The 22093-nt window shown below is 54.1% G+C and overlaps 1 protein-coding gene across 1 annotated transcript; it reads right to left on the reverse strand.

Annotated features, from left to right (window-relative positions):
• Positions 1-38: 38 nt before the first annotated feature.
• Positions 39-22005, reverse strand: ATG4B (autophagy related 4B cysteine peptidase). The gene is made up of 13 exons (XM_082689664.1): positions 21877-22005; positions 13715-13816; positions 13511-13582; positions 11600-11698; positions 11130-11231; positions 10437-10509; positions 6925-7004; positions 5591-5784; positions 4977-5055; positions 4553-4698; positions 3256-3312; positions 2771-2864; positions 39-1741 (listed from the first exon to the last, which is right to left on the reverse strand). Exons 1-13 carry the CDS (start codon positions 21884-21886, stop codon positions 1668-1670), a joined length of 1182 nt encoding a protein of 393 aa, XP_082545790.1. The 5' UTR covers positions 21887-22005; the 3' UTR covers positions 39-1667.
• Between the last annotated feature and the right edge of the window lie 88 nt (positions 22006-22093).

The following is a 22093-nucleotide window of genomic DNA, read 5'->3' on the forward strand; positions in this document are numbered from 1 at the left end:
GAACTTGAGAAAAAAATCAAGACACAGACAACGAAGTGTTTTCTACTGAAACTGTTATTTATTATTTGCCATTAAGAACTGCAAACTACACTACTAAGAATGAACAACATTCTCTTCAGTAAGCCTTTTTCAAAACACGAAACAAAGCTCTCCGTGGGTCAGGCCATCGCCTGCGTCCCTGGTTCGTACCAGCAGCAGCGGCGGCCGCGGCATCCCCTGGTACCCAGCCCGCAGCAGCACGTGTTCGTCAGAGAAATGCAGTGCTGGAGGAGTTGAAACCAGCCAACCTTCCCTGCTCCCCCAACTCTACCTCACTGGCGGGGCGCAAGAAACAGGAAAAACAAAACAGAGAAAGTCGCTTATGTGGGCAGCACGAGGGCCGGCAGGACGAGCAGGCTCAGGGCAGCCATGAGTTCAGGCCCTGCCCTCCCAAGGCAGGGCTTGGAGGAGGCTGTGTGTGGAGGCGCTCTGGGACAGCCCATCGCCTCTGCCGAGCCCCCCACAGCCCATTTACACTTCTGGTGGGACAGAAGCCAGGCTTCCAAGATGGACGGCAAACCCGAATGGAAGTGGTACAGCCTGGGCCCAGAGGACTTGGACTAAAGGCTGCAGGTGCTGAGGTTAGTGCTGAGAAGGATCTGGAACTGTCTCTGACTGGTACACAAGAGGGATGGGGCGCCAGGCTCACATCGTAAAGCTATGAGCTTTACCTTCTGGCCCTAAACCACCCAAAGCCTTGGTGAGTAGGAGGAAGGCCCTGGATGGCAGCAGGCTGCACACCCCGCCCCCGCCAGGGCCCCAGAGCAGCTCCTCCCCACACCCAACCCCGACCCAGAGGAAGCTGGCGCGACAAGCAAGCAGCAGCACGCGGGGCGTCTGGGATGCCCGGACCCGCAAAGGCGGCATGAGAAAGATGCAGCCTACTTGGACTTTACCTGCAGCTCCGGGAAAGCAGGCACATCCCCGTCCTAGTGAGTCCCAAGCATGGGGACATCTTTGGGTTTCCACCATGTGCCACCACTTTACTAGTTTGCTCCCCAGAGGAAGGAGAAACCCTGCTGCACTACTTCAGCCCGATCTCCCACTGAGGTAGCCCTTGAGAAGCACGCCAGGCAGGCGGTGCGGAGGGCAGGGGCCTTGGAGGGCAGGGCCGGACCAAGTCCGCAGGCACCATTCGTGCACGCCCGCCCTGCAGCTCTCCAGAGCCTGACTTGGGACGTGCCCCACAGAAATTCATGTCCTTGGAACTTCAAACAGGACTTTAATTCCAAAGCAAACCCAGAACCGAGTGCCCAGGAGGAAGCAGGGCAGAGGCAGCAGGCGAACACAGGGTGGGCCGTGTCGCAGGGAGAGCTCTCAGGTGCAAACGGCTCAGCTCTCTGGAGCACCTGCCCGGCTGCACGGGCCTTCCCACGGGCGGCGCCTCATCTGTGCCAGGGAGCCCGGCGAGCCCTCCGGGCCTGCACAGTCCCCAGGCTCGCGGGAAGGCCCCCGGGACAGGGCAGTCCTCCATCCGCGGGCGGAGGCAGCATGGGGCGCGGGCATTCAGCGGACGGGCAGGCTGGATGGATGAAACACGGCGGCGCCAAGCGCCCCGAGGCAGGGCCGGGCTCTGGAAGGGGCCCCCAGGAAGGGCCAGTGGAGACTGTCCCCCAACTCCAGGATTTTCAAAGAGACAAGATTTCAAAGTCTTCATCTTCTGAATCAAAGAATCTTTCCAGTCGCTCTACGTCAGAAGAATCTAGAAGAAACAAGACAATACCTCATTAAACGCCTGGCATGGGGTCTCTGGTTGGCGCGGACGAGGAGACACACTACCCACACCCTGCATGTGGCCTGCTCGCCCTTGATGCAACAGGAGAAAAGGGGACATCAGGACCACCCTGCTGAGGCACTGGCCCTCCTGGGTCGTGGGGCTCCGCAGGCCAGGAGCTTCAGCTGGCGAGGGGAGGGCAGGAAAGAGAATCCCACAGGCACTTCTGAAACAGAACACGCTTCTCGGCAGAGCACAGAGGGAAGGGGCAGTGGCTGGGAGAGCAGGGCTTCCTGTCCCAAGAGGAGTAGTACCCCGTGTACCATCTGGGGACTGATGGGACATCTGTCCTGAGTATCCAATGAGACCCCTGACTCCCTGTAGGTTCCTGCCAGACAGCGGGCTCAGTCACCACCCTCCATGATCTCCTCAGAGGAGGAGGCCCCGTCACCATCACAGAGACAGATGGCTGCCTGAACGGGATGTGTGCATGGCTTGCCTGCTGAGTCCCGGTTCTGTGTGTGCCACAAGTCGCTTCACTTTAGGGAAACTGAGGGCCTGAGTGAGGGAGGAGGCCCTGGGCTTAGAGCTACTGAGCAGCAGGACACGGAGCCCACCTGTGGCCTGCCATTCCAGGGCTGGCACCCATCCTGGACCTCATAGAGACACTGGACCGTCGCGGAGAGCCTGGCATGTTCCGGCTCACAGGGACCCAAGGGGCCACATGAGGAGCACACCCGGCTCCACGCCCCGGGGGCCGGCTTATCGCACATGTGATGAAGGACAGGGCAGCAGAGTGCCCTGCTGCCACTTGGGGCCCAGGCTATCCAGCAGCACCCTGTCCCACATATACACCACCACAGGCTTACATCCTGGACTCATACAAATCTTAAAAGTCAAAAGCAACTGGAACAGGACCTGGGCGAAGCAAAGAGGACAGAACACTGCACAGACCATACCACTCCCAGAACAGCTGTGTCCCCACCTGAGATGTGGCCCTGTGGCCTTCACACTCACCTAAGGACAGGTTCAGGACGTCAGGGCAGGCCAGGTGAGAAGGCTGCTGCTCCACCAGCTCGAACATGGGCAGGGCACCTCCAAGCAATGACAGCTGTCAGCAGACAAGGCCGTTAGACACAGCCATGGGGGGTGTGGCGAAGCGCCCCCCATCCAGAGAGATCACACTGCTGGCAGAGGGAGCCGTGAGCAAGGACGGGGAGGTGGCCTCTGCTGGTCTGCGCATCATCAGGTCTCCAATCGCTCACACAGAGGGCGCCAAACTCCACATGCCACCTCCGCTCGCAGCCACAACACGGGCAAATCTGAAACGCCCTGCAAAGGCTCACAGCAAGCTCCGTGGCCATGTTCTCTGCACACGAGGCCGAAGCCACAAGCCACACTGTGAGCTGAGGGCCAGGTGCCAAGGGAGGCGGGACCCCAAACCAGAGACGCTAAGACAGCCTCCTGTAACCACCACCCACATGAGGGGACCTGCCACCCACCTGTCTGACTCGTTGGCACCAGTCATCAAAGTCGTCCTCAGTCTTACAGAAGAAGCCCTGGAACAGAAGCAGCCATGAGCAGCACGTGGTGAGGCACACGAGCTGGCCACACTTGAGTGCAGGAGATCTAGGTCTCTGCCCTCCTCTGAGGGCTTGGTCCGCAGCTCGACACTCCGCCCTGATCAACAAGGCCACGGAGGCCATGTGCAGTTTCATGGCCTGGCCATTCACATGCCACCAGAATCCACAGGGCACAGCACAGGGCCTCCCACCAGCGGCACCTAGACGAGGGGAGCCCTGGGTCCCACACAGAGTCAGTGGCGATGGCGCGCGGCTAGAACCATCACACACGCAGCACCTATGCCAGGGACATGTTACCAAACACTCCAGGCGCCACCAGAACTCTAGGTGCGATCCCGGAAATGGGTGCCCTCTCCCTCCAGAGACCATCCATGCAGCCCTGGCTCGGGTGACAGCACATGCATGACATGCTGCTGGGAGACGAGAAGCCAGGATCTCCTGAGGAGCCCACATGCAGCCCTCCTCCTGTCAGGCAAGGACAGGGTAACCCCTCCTGCCTGGTGTCCATATGCCTACAGCCCAAAGCACTGCCACTCTAGCCTGCACTGTCTCTGTGAGCACCAGCCTCAGTCCACTACGGAGCAGCGCTTACAGCCCCAGGAATTCAACCCTCCAAGGCACGGCTCCACCCACCACCCACCTCAGGATGAGACACAAGACGCACAGACCAAAGGTCCAGAGAGCTCCATCGGGACCAGGATCTACCTTGTCGGGGACTTATTAGTTAATCACTCCCTGAGGGACACCATTCCTTCCAGGTGTTTCTGACCGCGATCCCCATCAAATGCATTTGAAGAATACATAGGTTTACACAAATCACAGCCCAAAATTCTACCTTTGTAATCAGAGCAAAGAAGCTCATTCTTAGAAATCATCTTCCAGATACATTAAGTCAAAAACTCCAAAGTCAAACTCCAAACCCCAAAAAGGTGATGCGGAATAGGGAATGGAGCAGACTGCCCCTGTGTTGGGGGGGCCACTAGCTGTGAGGGCCAGGGAGCCATGGGGGACCACAAAGGCTGAAGGCCCCAGGCGCGCACAGGAAGCTAACAGACATTATTAAAACCTTCTGTGCCCTGTGCATGTGAAACCAAATCAATATGATACTTCCTCCAGTGCGCTGAAAACAAAATCATAAAATCGGAGACCCTTCCTTCCCACCTGCCCACGAGCTCCCATGGCCAGGGGAGCAGGCAGCACACAGCGGGAGACGCACCACGGCAATGGATGGGTCGAGCTCGCTGATGCCCATCCTGCTGGGCGGGTGGCGGCAGTGGAAGCTCTCGTCTGGGATGAAGCAGCTGTCAGTCAGCTCCACTGCAGGCTGCGTCGTGTGCGGGTCCAAGTAGATGAGCTCCTCACCTGGGAAAGATGAGCAAGTCAACGGGAAGGGAACAGACTGGGGTCCCACTCCTACGGGCCACGTGGAAATCCACCTGCTCACATGCCACGTTGGGAGACAGCAGGCATGAGATGGGGTGGGAGCCAGACCACTGCAGGGAAGGAGCGTCCTCAGGAGGCCAGCACCAGCTGGGCAGGGATGTAGACCTCTCACAGAAGCATGCTGCTTCTACACCGGACACCCAGGGTCGAGCCAATACCCTCACGATGTTTCAGTTGCCAGCAGGACCAGCACTCACCCACATAGCCTATGAAGTAGTGAGCGCTGTTGGGCTTCCCTCCGATCACTCCCAGGGACTGAGGCATCATGAAGCAGCGCTGCAGGGCAGAGGGGAGGCGGGAAGCTGAGCACACTGTCTGGTGACCACAAGCCCATGTGCCACACAAATTCAGCCTCCTCCCCGGCCAGGGCCTGACGGGGTGGCAGGGGATGGAGAGTGAGAAGACGTGGTCCCCAAGAGCTTCATCAGCAGGTACCGTGCAGCTGTGTCCAGGAAAGCCCCACGCAGGCAGTGGGGCTGTGGAAGGCACAAGTGAGGGGCTATGGGAGGAGGTACAGACAGGGGCGAAAAGGGCCCATGCACAGGGCAGAGAGGTGTGCGGGGCGGGGGGGCACCACACTGAGACCAGTGCTGCTGGGGCCTGGGGGCAGGGGAGCAGAAACTGCAGAGTGAGTGTGGGGGCCAGCAGGAGAGGTGGTCAAGACCACTCAGGTGGAGGCCAGGAGTCCACAGGGCGGCAGGTTGGGGGGGCGGAGAGGTCAGAGGGTAGAATGGGCCAATATGGCGACAACAGCAGGGTTTTAACAAGAAGCAGTATTTCGGTCCCTCTGCTGGTCAGCGAGAAGGCCCACCTTCAGCGTCTCCACATAGGCCTCGTTGATGTCGGTGAGCCCCAAGCGCAGAGGGATGAGAAGCACCAAGGGTCTCCATGGTGCCGGCCTGTTGGTAACCTCCGCTCCCGCCGGGAAGCCGTTACAGTGCCGGCTGGAATCCGTGGGAAGTGCGGTGGCCCCCGCACAAGGAAGGCTGCCCCTGCACAACCTTCCTGGAAAACAGAGATGTGCTTTCAAGCGCTGAACAGAAGCCGACAGAAGCTCACCCAAAAGGAATAAGCGTGTCATTACTCAGTCAAGGGAAACAAGTGTAACGAAGTCAAGTGCTTCACACAACCTGAATCTGGAAAACAAGTCTAAGATGAATCCTAACACCCACAGACTAGAAAAGTGGCTGCTCACCTGCCTTGGCTGAGGCCTTAAGTATCCCCTCCCCAGCCCCCTGAGGCTTCTAAAGCCAAAAGCAATTAGCACAGCTATTCAGAATCCCCTCCACCTACTAGTCACCTCACTAACCTCACTAACCTATGCACAGGCCCTCAGGCACTGTTTCTGTCCCAGCGTCCTTGCTGGTTGTATACTAACGCTGTTCTTCCTAAGTCATCCCCCTGAGGAGCCTTCGTCGCTTCTGACTCAGGAGGGGAGGACTCCAGGGCCCTGACCATGGCCGTGCAGCCACACACACACCCCAACCATGAGACTGTTACATCTGTAGGCCCGGGCCCTCCTCAGAACAGACCCAGTCCTCCTCAGACAAGACCAGGTCTGCACTGATTTCCAATAGCATGGTTACAGATGACCTAAGATGCCAAGAGCCAGGGGCCATCATCTGGGGACATGGCTGAGTCTCCTCCAGGCCCTAACCCGCACCTCACCCTGGATCCCGCAGGAATGCAGGCTCTGGAAAGCAGCCTGTCCCTCACTCCTTCTTGGCACAGCATCGGTGACTAAAACTTCAGCATGCCTGAATCTTTCAAGTTTCCCACGGATCCTTCCAGGAAGAGGAAGAGAGCTATGCTCCTCTATGCTTCCTGTTACACCTTGGCTAGAGACAGTACAGCTGAAAGCTGTTCCTGCCTTTCCTTGCGGTGCATGGTGCCAGGGAAAGACTGACCCAGCACACCTGAACAAGTTCTGGCAACACGGATATGGCAAGTTGGGGTACAATGTAACCCAGCTCTGCAGAGAGTCCGGGCCCATCCCCTAAGCCTATTGTACAATGGATGAGAATGAGGGATCCCCTGGCCATGTAACAGGGCACCGACCTGCATGCCACTCAAGGCCCCTCCGTGGGCTGGGGAGCCGCTCCCTGAGTCCCACTGGCTACAGCCCCTGAGCTCTTGTTCACTTACTGATGTCCTCCATCACCACCGTGTTGTCCATGGCTATGTGGACTGCCAAGGCGCTCCAGGTGTCGAAAACAGCCAGTTTCCTAACAGAAAAGAGAGGACACACCAGTAAGCCTTCACAACTCAAAGACCTCTCACTTCCAGGGGCCAAGTAAAGGAGAGGGCAGCAAATGCTCCCGCAGGTTTGCAGATGAGAAAGATCACAGCTGAGACCTTCAGGGCTACAGATGAGAAGAAAGCCAAGGCTGCGGCCTGCTTCTTCCCACCTGGGCCCAGTGCTGCTTCCATTACGTCCAGCTGCCGCATGGGGACAGGGTCCCTGCACAGGAGCCCTGGCTGCAGGGCGTTCTTTCCTGGGGAAGGGAGCACAAACCCTGTCTCAGCTATACCATGGCTTCTGCCAGCCCAAGCAGGCCCAGCATCCTCATGCCCCTTGCACCTTCACACTCTGCTCCACCTCACCCCAAAAGTGACAGGCTGACAAGCAGCTCAAGCCCCACAGAGAGATCTGCGGTTCACAACAGTAACTGGCAGCAGAGAGCATCCAAAAGCTTGAGCCTCTGCAAGACAAGTGAGCGACAACCACAAGTCTAATGGGAGAACCTAGTTCATCTGGGGACACCCGTGAGGGGCACAGGGCGTCAGGGCCACATAGAGCCCCTCCCCATGGGAAGGTCAAAGTGGTGCCCAGGGGAACACGTGCAACACTCTGCCAGTTGACTCACTCTCACGCCTGCTGAGGGCCAGGTACAGCAGTGAAACCCACTGACACACAAGACACAAAGCAGCCCCCCAAGACACGGACAGTCCAAACAAGAGGCAGGCAGTGGGTGGTGAGCACAGCAGACAACAACAGAGCAGTAGTTGGGGCACTACCAGTGCAGGTGCAAGAAGGCCTTAATGCTGGGGGAAGGCTGCAGCAGGTACAGAGGCCCTGGGCAAGGCGTGTGCAAGGAGCACAGGTACAGTATGCCTGGGACTGAGCACAGGGGCAAGCAGTGGAGACAGAGCCGGATTGGGAGGCAGATCCACGTCTACCTGCAGCCTTCCCTGGAGTCATCTGGGAAGCCCCAGGACAGTTCTAGTAGAAAAGGGGCAGACAGCCACCATGTATTTTATGAAGATGACACCTATTGGTATTTTTTTTTTTAAAGATTATATGTATTTGTGAGAGAGAAAGAGGGAGAGAGCAGGAGTGCACGTATAAGTGGGGGAGTGGCAGACAGAGAAGCAGGCTCCCCGGTCAGCAAGGAGCCTGATGTGGAACTCGATCCTAGGACCCGGGACCATGACCTGAGCCAAAGGCAGATGCTTAACAACTGACTGAGCCACACAAGCATCCCAACACCTATTGGTATTTTATTTTTATCTTACTTTTTTAAGGTTTATTGGTTTAGGGGCACCTGGGTGGCTCAGTGGGTTAAGAGCCTGATTCTGGCTCAGGTCGTGATCTCAGTTCCTCGATCAAGCGCCATAGTGAGCTCTGTACTCAGTACGAAGTCTGCTTAACTCTCTCCCTCTGCTCCCTACCCACATGTATACACTCAGTCTCTCTAATAATCTTCAAAAAACCCTCACTGATTAGAGACAGAGTATGTGCACAAGTACAGCATTGGGGGGGCAGGGAATCTCAAGCAGACTCCCCACCAACCACAGGGCCCAATGTTGGCAGCAAGGGGCTCGATCCCACCAAAATCAAGACCCGGATGCTTGGGGCACCTGGGAGCCTCAGTGGGTTAAGCCGCTGCCTTTGGCTTCAGGTCACAATCCCAGGGCCCTGGGATCAAGCCCCACATCAGACTTCTTGCTCAGCAGGGAGCCTGCTTCTCCCTCTCCCACTGCCTCTCCCCTCCTCCTTGCTCATGTTCTCTTTCGTTCTCTTGCTTTCTCTCTCTCTCTCTCTCTCAAATAAATAAATAAATAAATAAATAAATAAATAAATAAATCCTCTTTATTTTAAAAAAAAGGGAGAGATGCTTAGCTGATGGAACCAACCAGGTGCCCTAACACCTATTTGTATTTTAAAAGAGCCTCGAGGACATCGAAGAGAAAAGGAAGACCAACAAGGAGGCAGAAATGGGTTTTGGACCGTGGTGAGGACAGGGAGGTAACAAGCACTGGTTAGAGTCCAGACCCAAATGAATGAGGTGTGTTGAAAAAAAAAAAAACCCAGCATGACCCCAGTTTTTTTTTCTGAGTTCCTGGAAGGACAGCACTGACATTCCCTGTAGAACAAACAGGCCGGGGACGGGGAGAAGGGTCAGCTTCTGGTTCTGGCTGTTAGGCTGACATGCCCCTCGGACATCTCAGGGGTGCTGCTGAGTAAGTATCTGGACCCGAGTCTGGGCACAAATCAGTACTGGGTGGGGGGGGGGGTGGCTCTCAGAACTGCACCCTGTAGACCACAGCTCATGCTGCTGCTGGCAGAAAAGAGAAGCGGCCTAAGGCCAACTCAGCCCCGCAATGCTCTTGGAGGGGAGACGACAATGGAGCCATCTCCATCAACAGGGACCAAAGAGCATGACTGTACCACCCAGGGTTTCCTAGAGAGAACATCTGCACCAAGAGCCACCTGCCGAACAACTGAGTAAACAGAGGACCAAATCTTGGCATTGGGAAGGGACTAGATGGACAGCAACCTCGAAGGAGCTGCTTCAGAGCAGAACTGGGGACAGCAAAAGCCCAGAGACCATACTGGCAGATCCCACGTGCAGGCATGCACACAGACCACACACACAGGCCATGCAGCCACACCACATGCACAGACCACGTGCGCAGTCCACGCAGACCATGCAGACAACTCATGCAGGCACACACAGGCTACACATATGGACCACACATGCAGACCACACACTGACCACACAGGGAGACTGACCGTGCAGAAAGACTCTGCTTCCAAGGTGTGCAGGGCTGGACCCAGGGCTCTTAGGGGCATGTGGTAAGGGCTGAGTAAATGGGGGGGGGCAGGGTGAGGGGACAGAGAGACCATGGGCAGACTTGAGGAAGGTGGATTTGTAAAAGAAAGTAGCACTCTGGCAGGTCCCCAGCAACCTGCCAAGAGAGGCCACGTGGACAGGGCAGCCCTTCACTGCAACTGTGGGTTGTGGGGAAAGGGAGAAGGGGTAGGTTCAGACACCAGGAGCAGGGAGCCTGGGTTACAAGGAGCAGGGGACAGAGGTTTGAGTCTGGATGTGGAAGGAAAGCCACAGGGTCCACTGCGGGGAGAAGGTCGGCACAGAGGCCGAGGCCCACAGCACCCACACCGCACTGCTGTCACTCCAGACCAGTTTCAACCTCCAGCCATGTAACAGACACAGAGGCCCCATCCAGCAGGCACTATCCGGATGATGACACTCCTCTATGAGGAAACATCACGGGACATGACCACCTCCAAGGACTCTCAGGAGGGCCATGAGGGGAAGTATAAAAGACCCCTCAGACTCAGGAGAGTTTGAATCCACAGGTCATGCTCACGCCACCCCAAGGAAATGGGAGGGATAGGACTTGGCACATACTTGAGCACCTGGGCAACAGTGTTGGGCCCGTACCACTGGCCGATGGACTTGCCCTCGCCAACTCCCATTTGTGCTGTAGGAAACAGATGAGATTAGTGACATGTGCCTCCCCCGTCCCTCCCCTAAAAGAGGCCCATCTTGGCAGCAGCACATAGCAGCAGGAACACTCCACAGGAAGCCTGGACTGGCACGCCTCCTCCCCGCCTCCAGCAGGTGCTCCTGACAGACTCCAGGACACTTTCTCCGAGAGGGAGAGAGGCCACCTCAAGGGTCATCCCTCACTATAAGCCAAGATACCAGCCCTTCAATAAGGAGTAGGATAGAGGAAATTCAATGAATCAAAGTTATATCTTTACTTCCTTCTGTAAGTGAGGACATGATGCTCAAAACAAAGGAGCATTTACACTTAGTGATGGGCTCAGAGAGGGATGACCCCTGGAGATGCTGTCCCACCCGCACTGCTGCTGCAATGAGCAGCCTGCACCCCACTGTGGCCATGCACCCCCCCAACCATGCCACGGCAAGGCCCCGGGTCTGAGCTGGCCTGGCCCATGCCACAGCCCCTGGTGGCCACAGCCAGAGGGACCTACAGCTTCACGCCTCACACACCCGAAACCAGAGAAGCGCTCGGGGAAAACCAATGACTTGGCCTGCTCTAAGTAGCAGGGCCTGACGCACTTAGCAATCTCCCACCTATCTGGTGAATGGAGTAGTAACTATCCTTCCTGTCGATGAACGCGTTGAGGACATTGAAGTAGCTATCAGACTGCCTCTTCCGCTGGGTCCACCTCCAATCTAGTGGAGAGATGCAGAAATTCAATTTTACCAAAAGAGGAGAAAGAAGCCTTTACATTTCTAAAACACTCAAGCCACAGATGATACCCTTTTCTGAACCTTTCTAAAGTTAAAAGCTAAATTCTCTAGGATTTCCAAACGCATACATGCTAACCCATCAAGATAAACCCATACAGCACAGAAAACAGTTTCAGTGATATGAAGATCATTTCTAAAACATGAATGTTCATCGATATTCTTTAATGTCACTTTTTAAAAATCAATGAAAACCTGTGGGTTGCCGCTCAAGAAAACCCTGAACGCTAGTCTGCATGCAGTGGGTAACCTAGGCCCCCAATCCTGTTGGCTTCCAACAGGCTGTGACTCACCTCGGCCTAAATGGCGGCACACCAGGGCCTGGGCAAAGATCATCTGTCCGCAGCGCAGCATGCAGCCCCAGCCTGTGTCCGAGGTGGGGCCAGTGCCCCCTGTCATGGTGAATAAAGACAGAGCCCTCACCGTCAGATGGCCCAAAAGCTCAGGAGTCCACTGGCAAGAGGCCTTGGTCCTAGTATGCTGGGATCAGCCCTATGCCGCATCAGCTCCGTCTCAGAGGACAGGACATTTAGAACCTGATCATGCCAAGTGCACATTTATTGGGCAATGACACGTCCTGCCAACCCCTTGAAAGTGGCAAAATACATGAACAGTTAGTCTGTCACAGAGAATTAGATTGTCTGGAAAACATATGGAACACACTAAGTCTCACAAGTAATCGAGGAAAGTCCAAGTTCAATAAGGACAACCTTTCTCCACGCACCGGAAGAGCCAAGCTGCATCTGCTGGGAGCTTGGCCTGTGTGCAAGAGGGCGGCAACACAAGCCTGGGCAGGCCAGTAATAGCCCTCAGCACTTCAAGCACACGCGCCCTGGAGCCCAGCCACATCATGCCCCCTGCCAGGGCCCAGAGGATACCCATCCTGGGCACTAGAGTTCTGCGGGTACTCTGAGACTGGCCCCAGTGCGACAGGAGACATCCCAATGTCCAAAGGCCCAGTGAGGTGAGAGGTGCGAGGCGGCGCGGGAGCAGAGAGGCCAGGGCCAGACCTCGGAGCGGCAGCCCCAGCAGACCCCATACTTCCCTGCAGTGCCACCAGAGGTAGCCCCTCCTACAAACGCCCCGAGGGGCAGAGTTGGGGGCATGCAACAACTCCTGTTCCCACCAGCAATACCTGCCAGCCATCTCCCCATGGCTGGGAAGGAGAGACTATGTGGGCCCTTAGTGGCAGGCACCTTGCTCCTCAAGGACGTTCCCAAACACTACAAGGCTCCTCTAAGCCCGGCCCCGCTCTGTGCATCCAGACAGTGACCTGCAGGACAGCGATGTCCCCGCACCAGTGCCCAGCACACCTCCATGACCAGGTGCTTCCCTGTCTCCAGGGCTGAGCACAGCACCTGTGGCATGAATGGCATCCCGGAGCAAAGCAGACAAATGCCATTGTTAGGTGGCCTGTGGTGGCACTGGTCTAGTCTCCCTACCCCACAGCACTCCCCACCACGACCCTGCAGCCGTACCACATGCCCCTCCCTTCCAGAGAACCCAGGCTCGCATCTCTGGGCAGAGCCTGATGGAGACAGGCCACCTGGAAGCTGCAGCCTCCTGGTGCCGACCCTCTGGTCTCAGGTTCTCCAACTGACAAAGCTAGGCTGAGAGCTAGGGCCCCTCCCCGTCCATCTCCAGGGCCAGGACTCTGAATGGGACTTACATCAGTGCAATGTGAAGACAAGGCACATCCAAGCGGCCCTTCAGGTCTCCATGCAACTAAGTGCGGGACACCGCAGAAAAGGTGATGACGTGGAGCAGTGGCCTCCAGATACCCTGGGCCTAAAGTCTGAAGCGCACTGTGACAACTATGACCCAGGACCCTGTTCCAACGTACACACCGAAGCCTCCTGAAGCCACACGCTGCCTCACTGTGGAAACCCACGACTCCACACTCCATTCTGCTCTCACTTTGAAATGCTACTTGTGACTCATTATCCTGACTCTGAGGTCCCAGTAAGAAACTAGGACCAATAGTCAGAAAAATCCCTGCCCTCGGGAGAATCAGGATTCCTGGGTTTAAATCCTAACTCTGCCACATAAGGGGCAAGACCTCAGCTGGCTTAAGTCACTAGGGTCGCCGTGACATCAGAGATTAAGTGGCAAGGACCGGGCATCCTGCAACATTATGCGTCCGACCCGTCCTACTTTTAAACCCTGTATCTATGAGCACGCGTGGTAGCCGATGGCATACTTACCAATGGCTGGGAAGTTCTTCCTGTATGTAAACCAAAGTCTGGATGCCACATCGGACAAGATCTCATCCTTTTCTAGGGATTGTTTAAAAGCAGAAAAGATACACAGCCTTAACTTTGTAGATCATATGATACAGGAAGTTAACAGATAACTATTATTTTATTCCCCCAACATGAGAGCACAACGGGCTCCAACATGGCTAATACCTGTGAAAATGCTGTATTTTCTACCCAGTATCCACACAGGCTCTGAGGTCTCCGGGAAATCTTCAAACTCAGCAAATCGAAGAGTGTCGTAGGTCAGAGTAGCTATTGAAACCAAACACACATTGATCCCATTTTTGTCATTTCATAAAACAACATGAAAGATCATTTCCAGCATTTCCACATAAAGGACTCCATGTAACTCTGTGTCTCGGCAGGGCAGTGACAATCACCAAAGACAAAGCAACTGTAAGCAACAGGGCAGCAGCCCCCGAGCCTCGCCTTCCAGCCGACACGAGGACGAGGCCAACGGTGCCAGGCCCAGGGCAGGAAGCCCCTGACTTCAGTACTAGTTTTAAACTTAAACTTACAGAACAAAAGTAATCACTGCATCTCAGCGTGCAAGCTGAACAGAAGGTGGAGTCAGCGTCCCCTTGGAGCAGGTGTCCAGAGACCAAGGGGAAGGCAGGGACTTCGGGGCAAGAAACACAAACTTGGGGATGGTGACAAGCAGCCATGGAGGGACAGGTACTATTCCTGGGTGGGACACAACCCCTCAGAAACAAACACACCCTTCTGCAAAGTCCCTGAGACTCCCTGTAGCTGTTTTTGCTTCAAGATGCTCCTAGAAGAGCATGGCCACCAGCTCTCACCTCCTAAGAAGGTGCTCACAGGACCTGTGCACCATTTCATCCTGTGCTGTTTCATTTAAGAAGCCAGAGAGGCCCAGTGTCCCTCTCTGTCCTTGGAAGCCGACTGAGGAAAACCTCTCTACACGGTTTCCAGACTCAGCAGAGCACAGACCAGCACCTGCAAGGCAAGGGGCACCGGGTATCCTGGGTCCCCCAACTCTTCAACTGCTCCTCACAGAACCCTAAACACACAGTTCTCACCTGCTGTCGCTCAAGCCTCAATGGTACCTAGTCACTAGTGCCCTCACCTGCAAACTGCCCAGAGAACTTTGGAACATCAATTATAGTAGTTTCTCCCACATCTGAATTTATTTTTTTGACAACAGCCCCACCTTTTGGTAACAATGATGTATTAATTTTCAAAAACCCAAAGACTAAAATAAAATTATTTAAAAAATCATCTGCAGCTTCATACCTAGCAAGGAATCTCCTTCCAGAAGTCTCTGCATAGATTGGTGAAGGAAACCATACCATACCTGTGATTTCCTTGTCTCTATTCTCTCAACGATGACGGTCAGTCCACATAGACACAGAGCTCCAGCAAACATCTGATGGTCCCACAGCACCCCACGGCACAGATGTCCAGGCCATCGGTAACTCCCACACCCTGTCGGGGTGCTCCTGACATACCCTGCGTGAGCATCCCTGTGTGTCCTTCTGTGCTGTGCATAACCCTTGGGGGTGCTGGGGCACAGTGCTGGTCCTAATGCCTGCAGTGAGGTCCAACCCTGGCTCAAGCAATGCCAGCTTCTAGGTTCTTTGGGCCCCTTGACCCCTCAGTGTAGAAACGTCCTTATTCATAAAATGGGGGGAAAAAAATAACAGGATGCCCTCCTAGTGCAGCTGCAGAGTATCCATGAAACCCTTCCCATGAGGTGCGCACACCCAAGCTGGCAGACAGAAGGGCGCCAAGGTCAGCCTGGGTCATTAATGCTGAGGACACAGAACTGCAGGTTCAAAGCCATACAATTTTACTGCACCCGAAAGACTAGACTGGGCGCACAGCTAATTCTCAGGCCCAGGGTTGGGTGAGCAATGCTCCATGAACAAAGACATCCAAAGAAATCAAAGATCCTGCATTTGCTACTTCAACAATTCTCTGGTTGTCAGGAGCCCAGATCCAGCTACGCCTTTTCTTCTTTTCACCTGAAACCTGACAGCGTCAGGGCAGTCCTGTTGCTTCTAGAACCAGCTGTGCTGCCCAGGGTGCCCGAGCACGACAGTGGGTGCTGGGAGCTGTCACCCACCCAGTTTCACTCAGGGGCTCTGCTCAGTGTGTCCAACTTGCCTGTGCTTCCTCAACACCAAGCACACTGCTCTATGCTTGGGAACAGAGTCCAGGTTTCTCTCCCCCTCCTTCTACCTAAGATTACTTGTTTCTGCCCATGATTATCAATGCTACGTTTGAGTGAATTCAAGTTCCATGATCTCAAGTACCTGCACACATAATGGTGTTTCTGTTACTTCTCTATTTATAGGACCCCTGGGCTTTAACTGATATGTAGATTCAAACCAAAACATTTACTCTCAAGGAAAAAGGATGCAAACGACCTTGACTCTCCTGCCCTACTGATGCCCAGGACCCTTCGAAGGCCACCACTGTAAACGAACGATGCAGAGATTGCTACCAATCCTGGAAGGCTACCAAGTGCTGTGGGTGAGTATCTCGTGTGTGCTCTGTGCCATAGGGGCACAGCACTTGTCAAAGGACCACAGCCCCATATCAAAGCTGGGACGCCTTTGAAGTAGAGAGGTAACAAAATGCAAAGCAGGCGTACTTCTTAGGTTTACTAGCAAACTTTATAGGCAACCAAGCCAACTTCAGAGGGAAAAAATAAGAGGTGTTCTATTAAGTTAACACTTTATCACCAAATTTTATACAACAGCTAACCAAATTATGGGTTGTGTGGCCTCAGATTCTTTACCGCATCAGCCAAAACCATGCAAGGAGACACACACACTGTCATTCCAAGCAAAGGAACAAACTACCAGGAAGTGACCCCAGCTCTTACTAGAGTAGCAGGGACCTCGAAGTGACGGTACACATATGTCACCTGTGGGTGACTCCCATGCCCCTATGTCCCCCAAGCACCTCACATCACTGCTCCTTCTACCTCTGCCCCTCCAGCTGACTGCTCGTGAGAGCCGCTCCCCCTGAATCCTGCTTCTGTTGGGTGCAGGTCCCGTGTGTCTCTGGAACTAGCTGCAGACACAGCTACCCCATGGCCCGGCAACTTCCTCAGACAGGGACTGTGTTCCTGTTGGTTCTCGGGGATGCTGTGCGTGGAGTGTATGTCCATCACACCCACTGAACACAGTCCCCACTGTGGGCAGCCCGAAGTCTGACCCTCACTTAGTGGAGACCTTACTGTGCCTCAGTTTTCTCACTGGTAAGATGAGAATAGCTGTGTTTCCCTCAGAGACAGTGTGATGAAACGTGAAAAGCTTTGCCCCACGCTGGGCAACAGTAAGCATGTTTTGGGGTGGGGTTCCCTGGGAGTCACTGGAATAGGTAAGTTCGTGGTGCCACAATATGCAAGGAAGACCAGTCTCCGCGTTCTGTAACAGGTGTGGCACCCAGTGTGACACACACAGGAAACTCACCCAAATACATGGTCTAACTCACTAAAGCAGAATGTAGCCAACAAGCCTGTCTCCCAAGCCTGGGCTTTCGGGAGCAGAAGCCAGCCATCAGCGACACCTCACCAGCTAGCTCAATGTCCTGAGGTTTCTGCCCTGGTAAATGAGCACACAGAGTCCCACGGACCCGCAGCAGTTCCAACCAAGAAAGCAAGTGAAGGACTTCTCATCCCCGTACAACCAGGAGAAAGTCTTGACTGGCCTTCAGTGGCTCTGCCCAGCCCAGCCTGCAGCAGGGGACAGGACACCTGGAATGAATGCCACCGCCCCAATGCCCTCAGGGCTCCTGCGGACAGAGGCTGCTCACTCAGCGCAGGCCCCCTGCATTAGACCAGACCACCGAGCTCCCGGACCTTCTGGGCCGCACTCCCCAATGGTGCTCTCAAAAATACCATTCACTCCTGACACTCAGTTTTCAGTTCTATGAAGATTTGGTTTTGGAGACAGAAGAGCCCACTTCCTAGCTGTAGGGTGCACGGACCTGGTCCCCCTGCCACAAGGTGGGACACAGCTGCTGCTCTGCCCATGGGACGGGAACACAAGGCCGGGGCCAGGTTCCAGCCACATGTGCAGCACCCAGCAATGGTTTCCAGCACTTCCTCATCCTCCTTTTCCTAGTATTCCAAGCCTCGTTATCTATAAAATGAAACTAACTCTCCCTTGCCCTCTACACAATGCCCCTCTTATTGTCGGTGTTAATTTAGTCAAAACACATATTAATACTTGTGTAGAACAAAAAACATTACAGAACACCAGGTCAGAAAACAGCTGAATAGAAAAACTAGTACTTTCCTATTTTAAAACTAAATTTCACAATCAGTTACATCTGCACAGATTGCCCAATACAGAGGAGTCTCAGACTCACCTCCAACTCTCTGCTCAGACTGACAAGCTTCACAGGGGCTGGAGGCCAGCAAATTCTGCATCCTTCCCAGACAGGGTCACCCCAAATTAATTAGGACTCAGAATAACTTCATCATCACCACACATGGTATCAAATCATATGTGCAGTTTACATACTCCTGAGTGAAATGAGATCAAATCTCAAAAATAACGCCAGTCTCCAGACTCCAGGAAATGGTTTTAACTTCCACTAAGAGGACACAGAGGACAAGCAAGACTGACAGATTTTGGCCAACGTAAGAACTGATGCTGTTTCAGAGGCACTCTCCCTCATTTGGTCACCTGGGTCCCAGACACCTGATTTTCCACATTTTCCTCCAAGAGGTCTCTGACCACACCCACAAGAGAAGCAGAAAGCCCTTTAATAGTATGGCAATTCCATTAGAAACAAATATTTTAATATTATTAATCTGGCAGAAAAAAGCATCACTTTTCAAAGATATTCCCTCAACCACCTATAGCTTCTGAGAGATAATGCTTCGTAAATAAAATCAAAAGAAGGGTTCGCCTTTCCTTTAGAAAATGTTTATGTATAGGGACGCTGGGGGGCTCAGTCGGTTAAGCATCTGCCTTCCGCTCAGGTCATGATCCTGGGTCTTGGGATACAGCCCGCACTGGGCTCCCTGTTCAGCAGGGAGTCTGCGTCTCCCTCTCCCTGCTGCTCCCCCTGCTTGCTCTCTCTCTTTCTTCCTCCACCAACTAAATAAATAAGATCTTTTTTTTTTTTTTAATTTTTTGAAGATTTTATTTATTTATTTGAGAGAGAGACCGTGAAAGAGAGCAAGCGAGGAGGTCAGAGGGAGAAGCAGACTCCCATGGAGCCGGATGCGGGACTTGATCCCGGGACTCTGGGATCATGACCTGAGCCGAAGGCAGTCGTCCAACCAACAGAGCCACCCAGGCGTCCCAATAAATAAAATCTTTAAAAAAAAAAAAAAAAAGGAAAATGTTTAAATTTAGAATAACAGGTTTTCAAGTAGTTACTTTTTAAAATCCCAAACAATTTTCATGAAGATGTTGGCAGTTCAGTTCTGAATGAAAAGTAAGGAAGAGAAAGGAAAAGCGCCCGGAAGGTCAGCTACACCAGAGACCTAGAAAACACTGCACTTGCATACTGCACAGAACACCACACTGAGCACACTGTTGCCCTGCAGGGCTCAGCAGCCCCTTCACACCACTGCCACCTTATACACTAACAGCCTTTCTAAACTGAAGTACTTGTAGTGCAGGAACACGTAGGTGACATTAATTCAAGTTCTGCTTCCTCGATTACCAACCATATGCCAGACACAGCTGAAACCCTGGAGATGCAAGCTTGAGATATGGCTCTGTCCTCAGGGATGGACAGCACAGTCATGTTTCAACTAAGGGCACCCACCAGCCTCTTGAGCCCAGAGTGTGTTCTCACACACAGTGCTGGGGGCTTGGTGAAGAACACAACCAGCCTGCCGTCCATCTGCACCTTCTGGACCTGTCTATGCCAGCCAGCAGCCCTGGGTGCCCCTCCTGGGCCCCTTCTCTTTTCTCCTCCTCTCAGACCCTCAGGGACTCATCCAAAGCAGCTTTCCACACACTTCCACTTCAAGTCCAGGCCGACGCCCTCAGCTCCAGCCTGTGGGCCCTAAGATTCCCTGGACATCACAACAAAGATGTCTAGCAACAGTCCGCTCATACAAAACCAACAGCTCCCCCACTAAGTAAGACCCCCAAAGTCTTCCCCACCAGAGGTTCTCACTTCAGGCCATAAACCTCAGCACCATCTTCAACTCCTCCCTCTCCGTGCCTCCCCTCAACCCATCACTTCCAGCCTATACACAATCCTGACGTCTCAACCCTCAAATACATCCAGAAGTCAACCTCCTCTCTCCACCCTGAGCTAAGCTTCCATGGCCTCTCACTTGCCTCACTGCAACAGCCTCCTAACTGGGCTCCTTGTTTCTGCCCTTGCCCCTCTGCAGGACATGCAGTATGTTCTGGACAGAGCAGCCAGAGCCAGTCTGTGAAACATAGGTCCAGTCACATTACTGCTATACTCAAAACCGTCCAAAGACTCACCAACTCATTGAGAATAAATTAACACCCCAGTCCTCACTATGACCCAACCAGGCCCTATGACTGGGCCAAATCTGTCTCTTTGCCTTCAGCTCCTACTTCTCTCACCCCGAACTGCTGCATCCTGGCCACAAGGGCCAACTTGCCCTTCCTCCTGCACTGCTTTTGGGTCTTGGTCAAAACTTACTTCTGCCTGCAGTGAGATTTTTTCCTGGTTATTCCGGGTATAACTGAAACTCCCTCTTGCTTGGCCCACATCACTCTCCCACATGAACCACAGGGTTTTTGTCTATTTTGTTCCCTTCTCTAGCCCCAGGGTCTAGAACAATGCCCAAGACAAACCTCTCATTCAATAACAAATGTAGTTTATTGAATGGATCACTATAAAAACAACTAGGAGCTGCCCAAGACTTGGTCAAAGAAGGCAGAGTCTGTAAGGAGTCCAGGATCAGAGGAGGCTGCACCATTAATGAACCCTAAAAAGATGTAGAGCATCCTGTCAGGAAAACTTCTCCATCACAGCCTCCAAGGATCATATGTTTCATCAGCAGCAACAGTGGCCTTCAAATGCAAACACTTTTTTCCTACTCTGAAATACACTTCAACTTCAACATGATGATTTCCATTTTTTAAGCTAATATAACCAACACAGAATTGTGTTTTCCATCTTACCCAAGTCTCTCCTACGAAGTCTGAAGTATCCCAGCAGTGATAACTTCAAAGAAAACAGATAAATATTTCTATTCCTTTCTCCATCCCATTTCCCCAGGAAACAGCAAAACACTCTGTGGTTTCTTTTTTTTTAAATGAACTTCACAAAACACAATCTGGTTAACATGCTTCTCTGGGAGTCAAGATTACTGTTTGCTCCAGCCAGATGCCACAAGTCACTGAAATACTGGCCATACACGTCTGCATTCCAGTTTCCACACTGAGATTTTGGCAAATTTAAGTAGCCGCTGCCCTGAGAAGAAAGACAAAGCAAACAAAGCTATCCAGGATGACAGGTGGAATTACATCAGGTGGCGGTGGGGGACGGGAAGGTGCTTGAAGGCAAATCACTCCCTACAAGGAATGAAAGGACTAAAACTGTCCCCACTCTTGGTGGGGGACGAGAGAGCCGGTGTCACAACACTTTCAGGGCTACTGAACAAAGATCCAGAACAGTTTGCCGGCAACACGTAAGGGATGTCCCCGCTGGAACAAAAGCACAATGAGACAGACCAGAGAGCCACACATGCACATATCCCCACGTGTACACGGGCACACACGCACACATACGCCCTCCCACCCGCCACATACTTCGCATCAGGACCCCAAGAAGTTAAGATATGACGACATGAATCCAGTTTCTCTCTTCAACCACGAAAAAGAAGCTTGCATGATGTACTGGTCACTGAAGTAAAAAATTTCCAAAAAAGCTGCGTGTTCTGTGAGTGTTGGGAGCACGTTTCTCGCCATCAGGCTCCCGATGTAACTTCCAAAGAGTTAAAGAGCTTCCATTCCTTAACGTTTGGGGCGTGGGCTGGCGGCAGGCACAGCCTTCTCCCGCCGCCGGTTCTGGAGCTAGCTCCGCCCGGCACCCCCCCGCCCGTCTCGGACAGCGCGCTGCCCCTGCTCGTCCGCCCCAGCCTTGGGCTTGTCGCCGGGCGCCCGGGCGCTGCGGGCGGCCCTGAAAAAGCGCCGAGACACGCAGACAGCCCACTGTCAGACCCGCGCCGGCCTTCCCACGGACGCCGTCCCCGCCCCGCTCCGCGCCGGGGCCGGCTCCGCCCCGCGCCCCAGCCCGCACCCACGCCGCGCTGGGCAAGGCCCCGGCAGCAGAGGGGCCAGGAGGGCGTCGCCCGCCGGTAGCCCTGCGCCCGCTCGGGCCCTCACCTGCGTCCATCTTCCCTCTCCGGCCGCCGACTGAACAGCGGCGTCGCTCCGACGGTTCCGCAGCGCGACGCGACGGGCCGCTGCCGGGGCCAATCCGGGCCTAGCGGGCGCGGGCGGGGCCGGAAGTGTGGGAGGAAGTGCACGTCCGCCATCTTGGCGTACGGCGAGGCCCAAAGCCCAGGGCTGGGCCCGCGCGCCCGGCTCCCTGGCGGCCTGC

The sequence above is a fragment of the Mustela nivalis genome (assembly GCF_964662115.1).
Source record: "Mustela nivalis genome assembly, chromosome: 11".
In the NCBI taxonomy this organism is placed as follows: Eukaryota; Metazoa; Chordata; class Mammalia; order Carnivora; family Mustelidae; genus Mustela; species Mustela nivalis.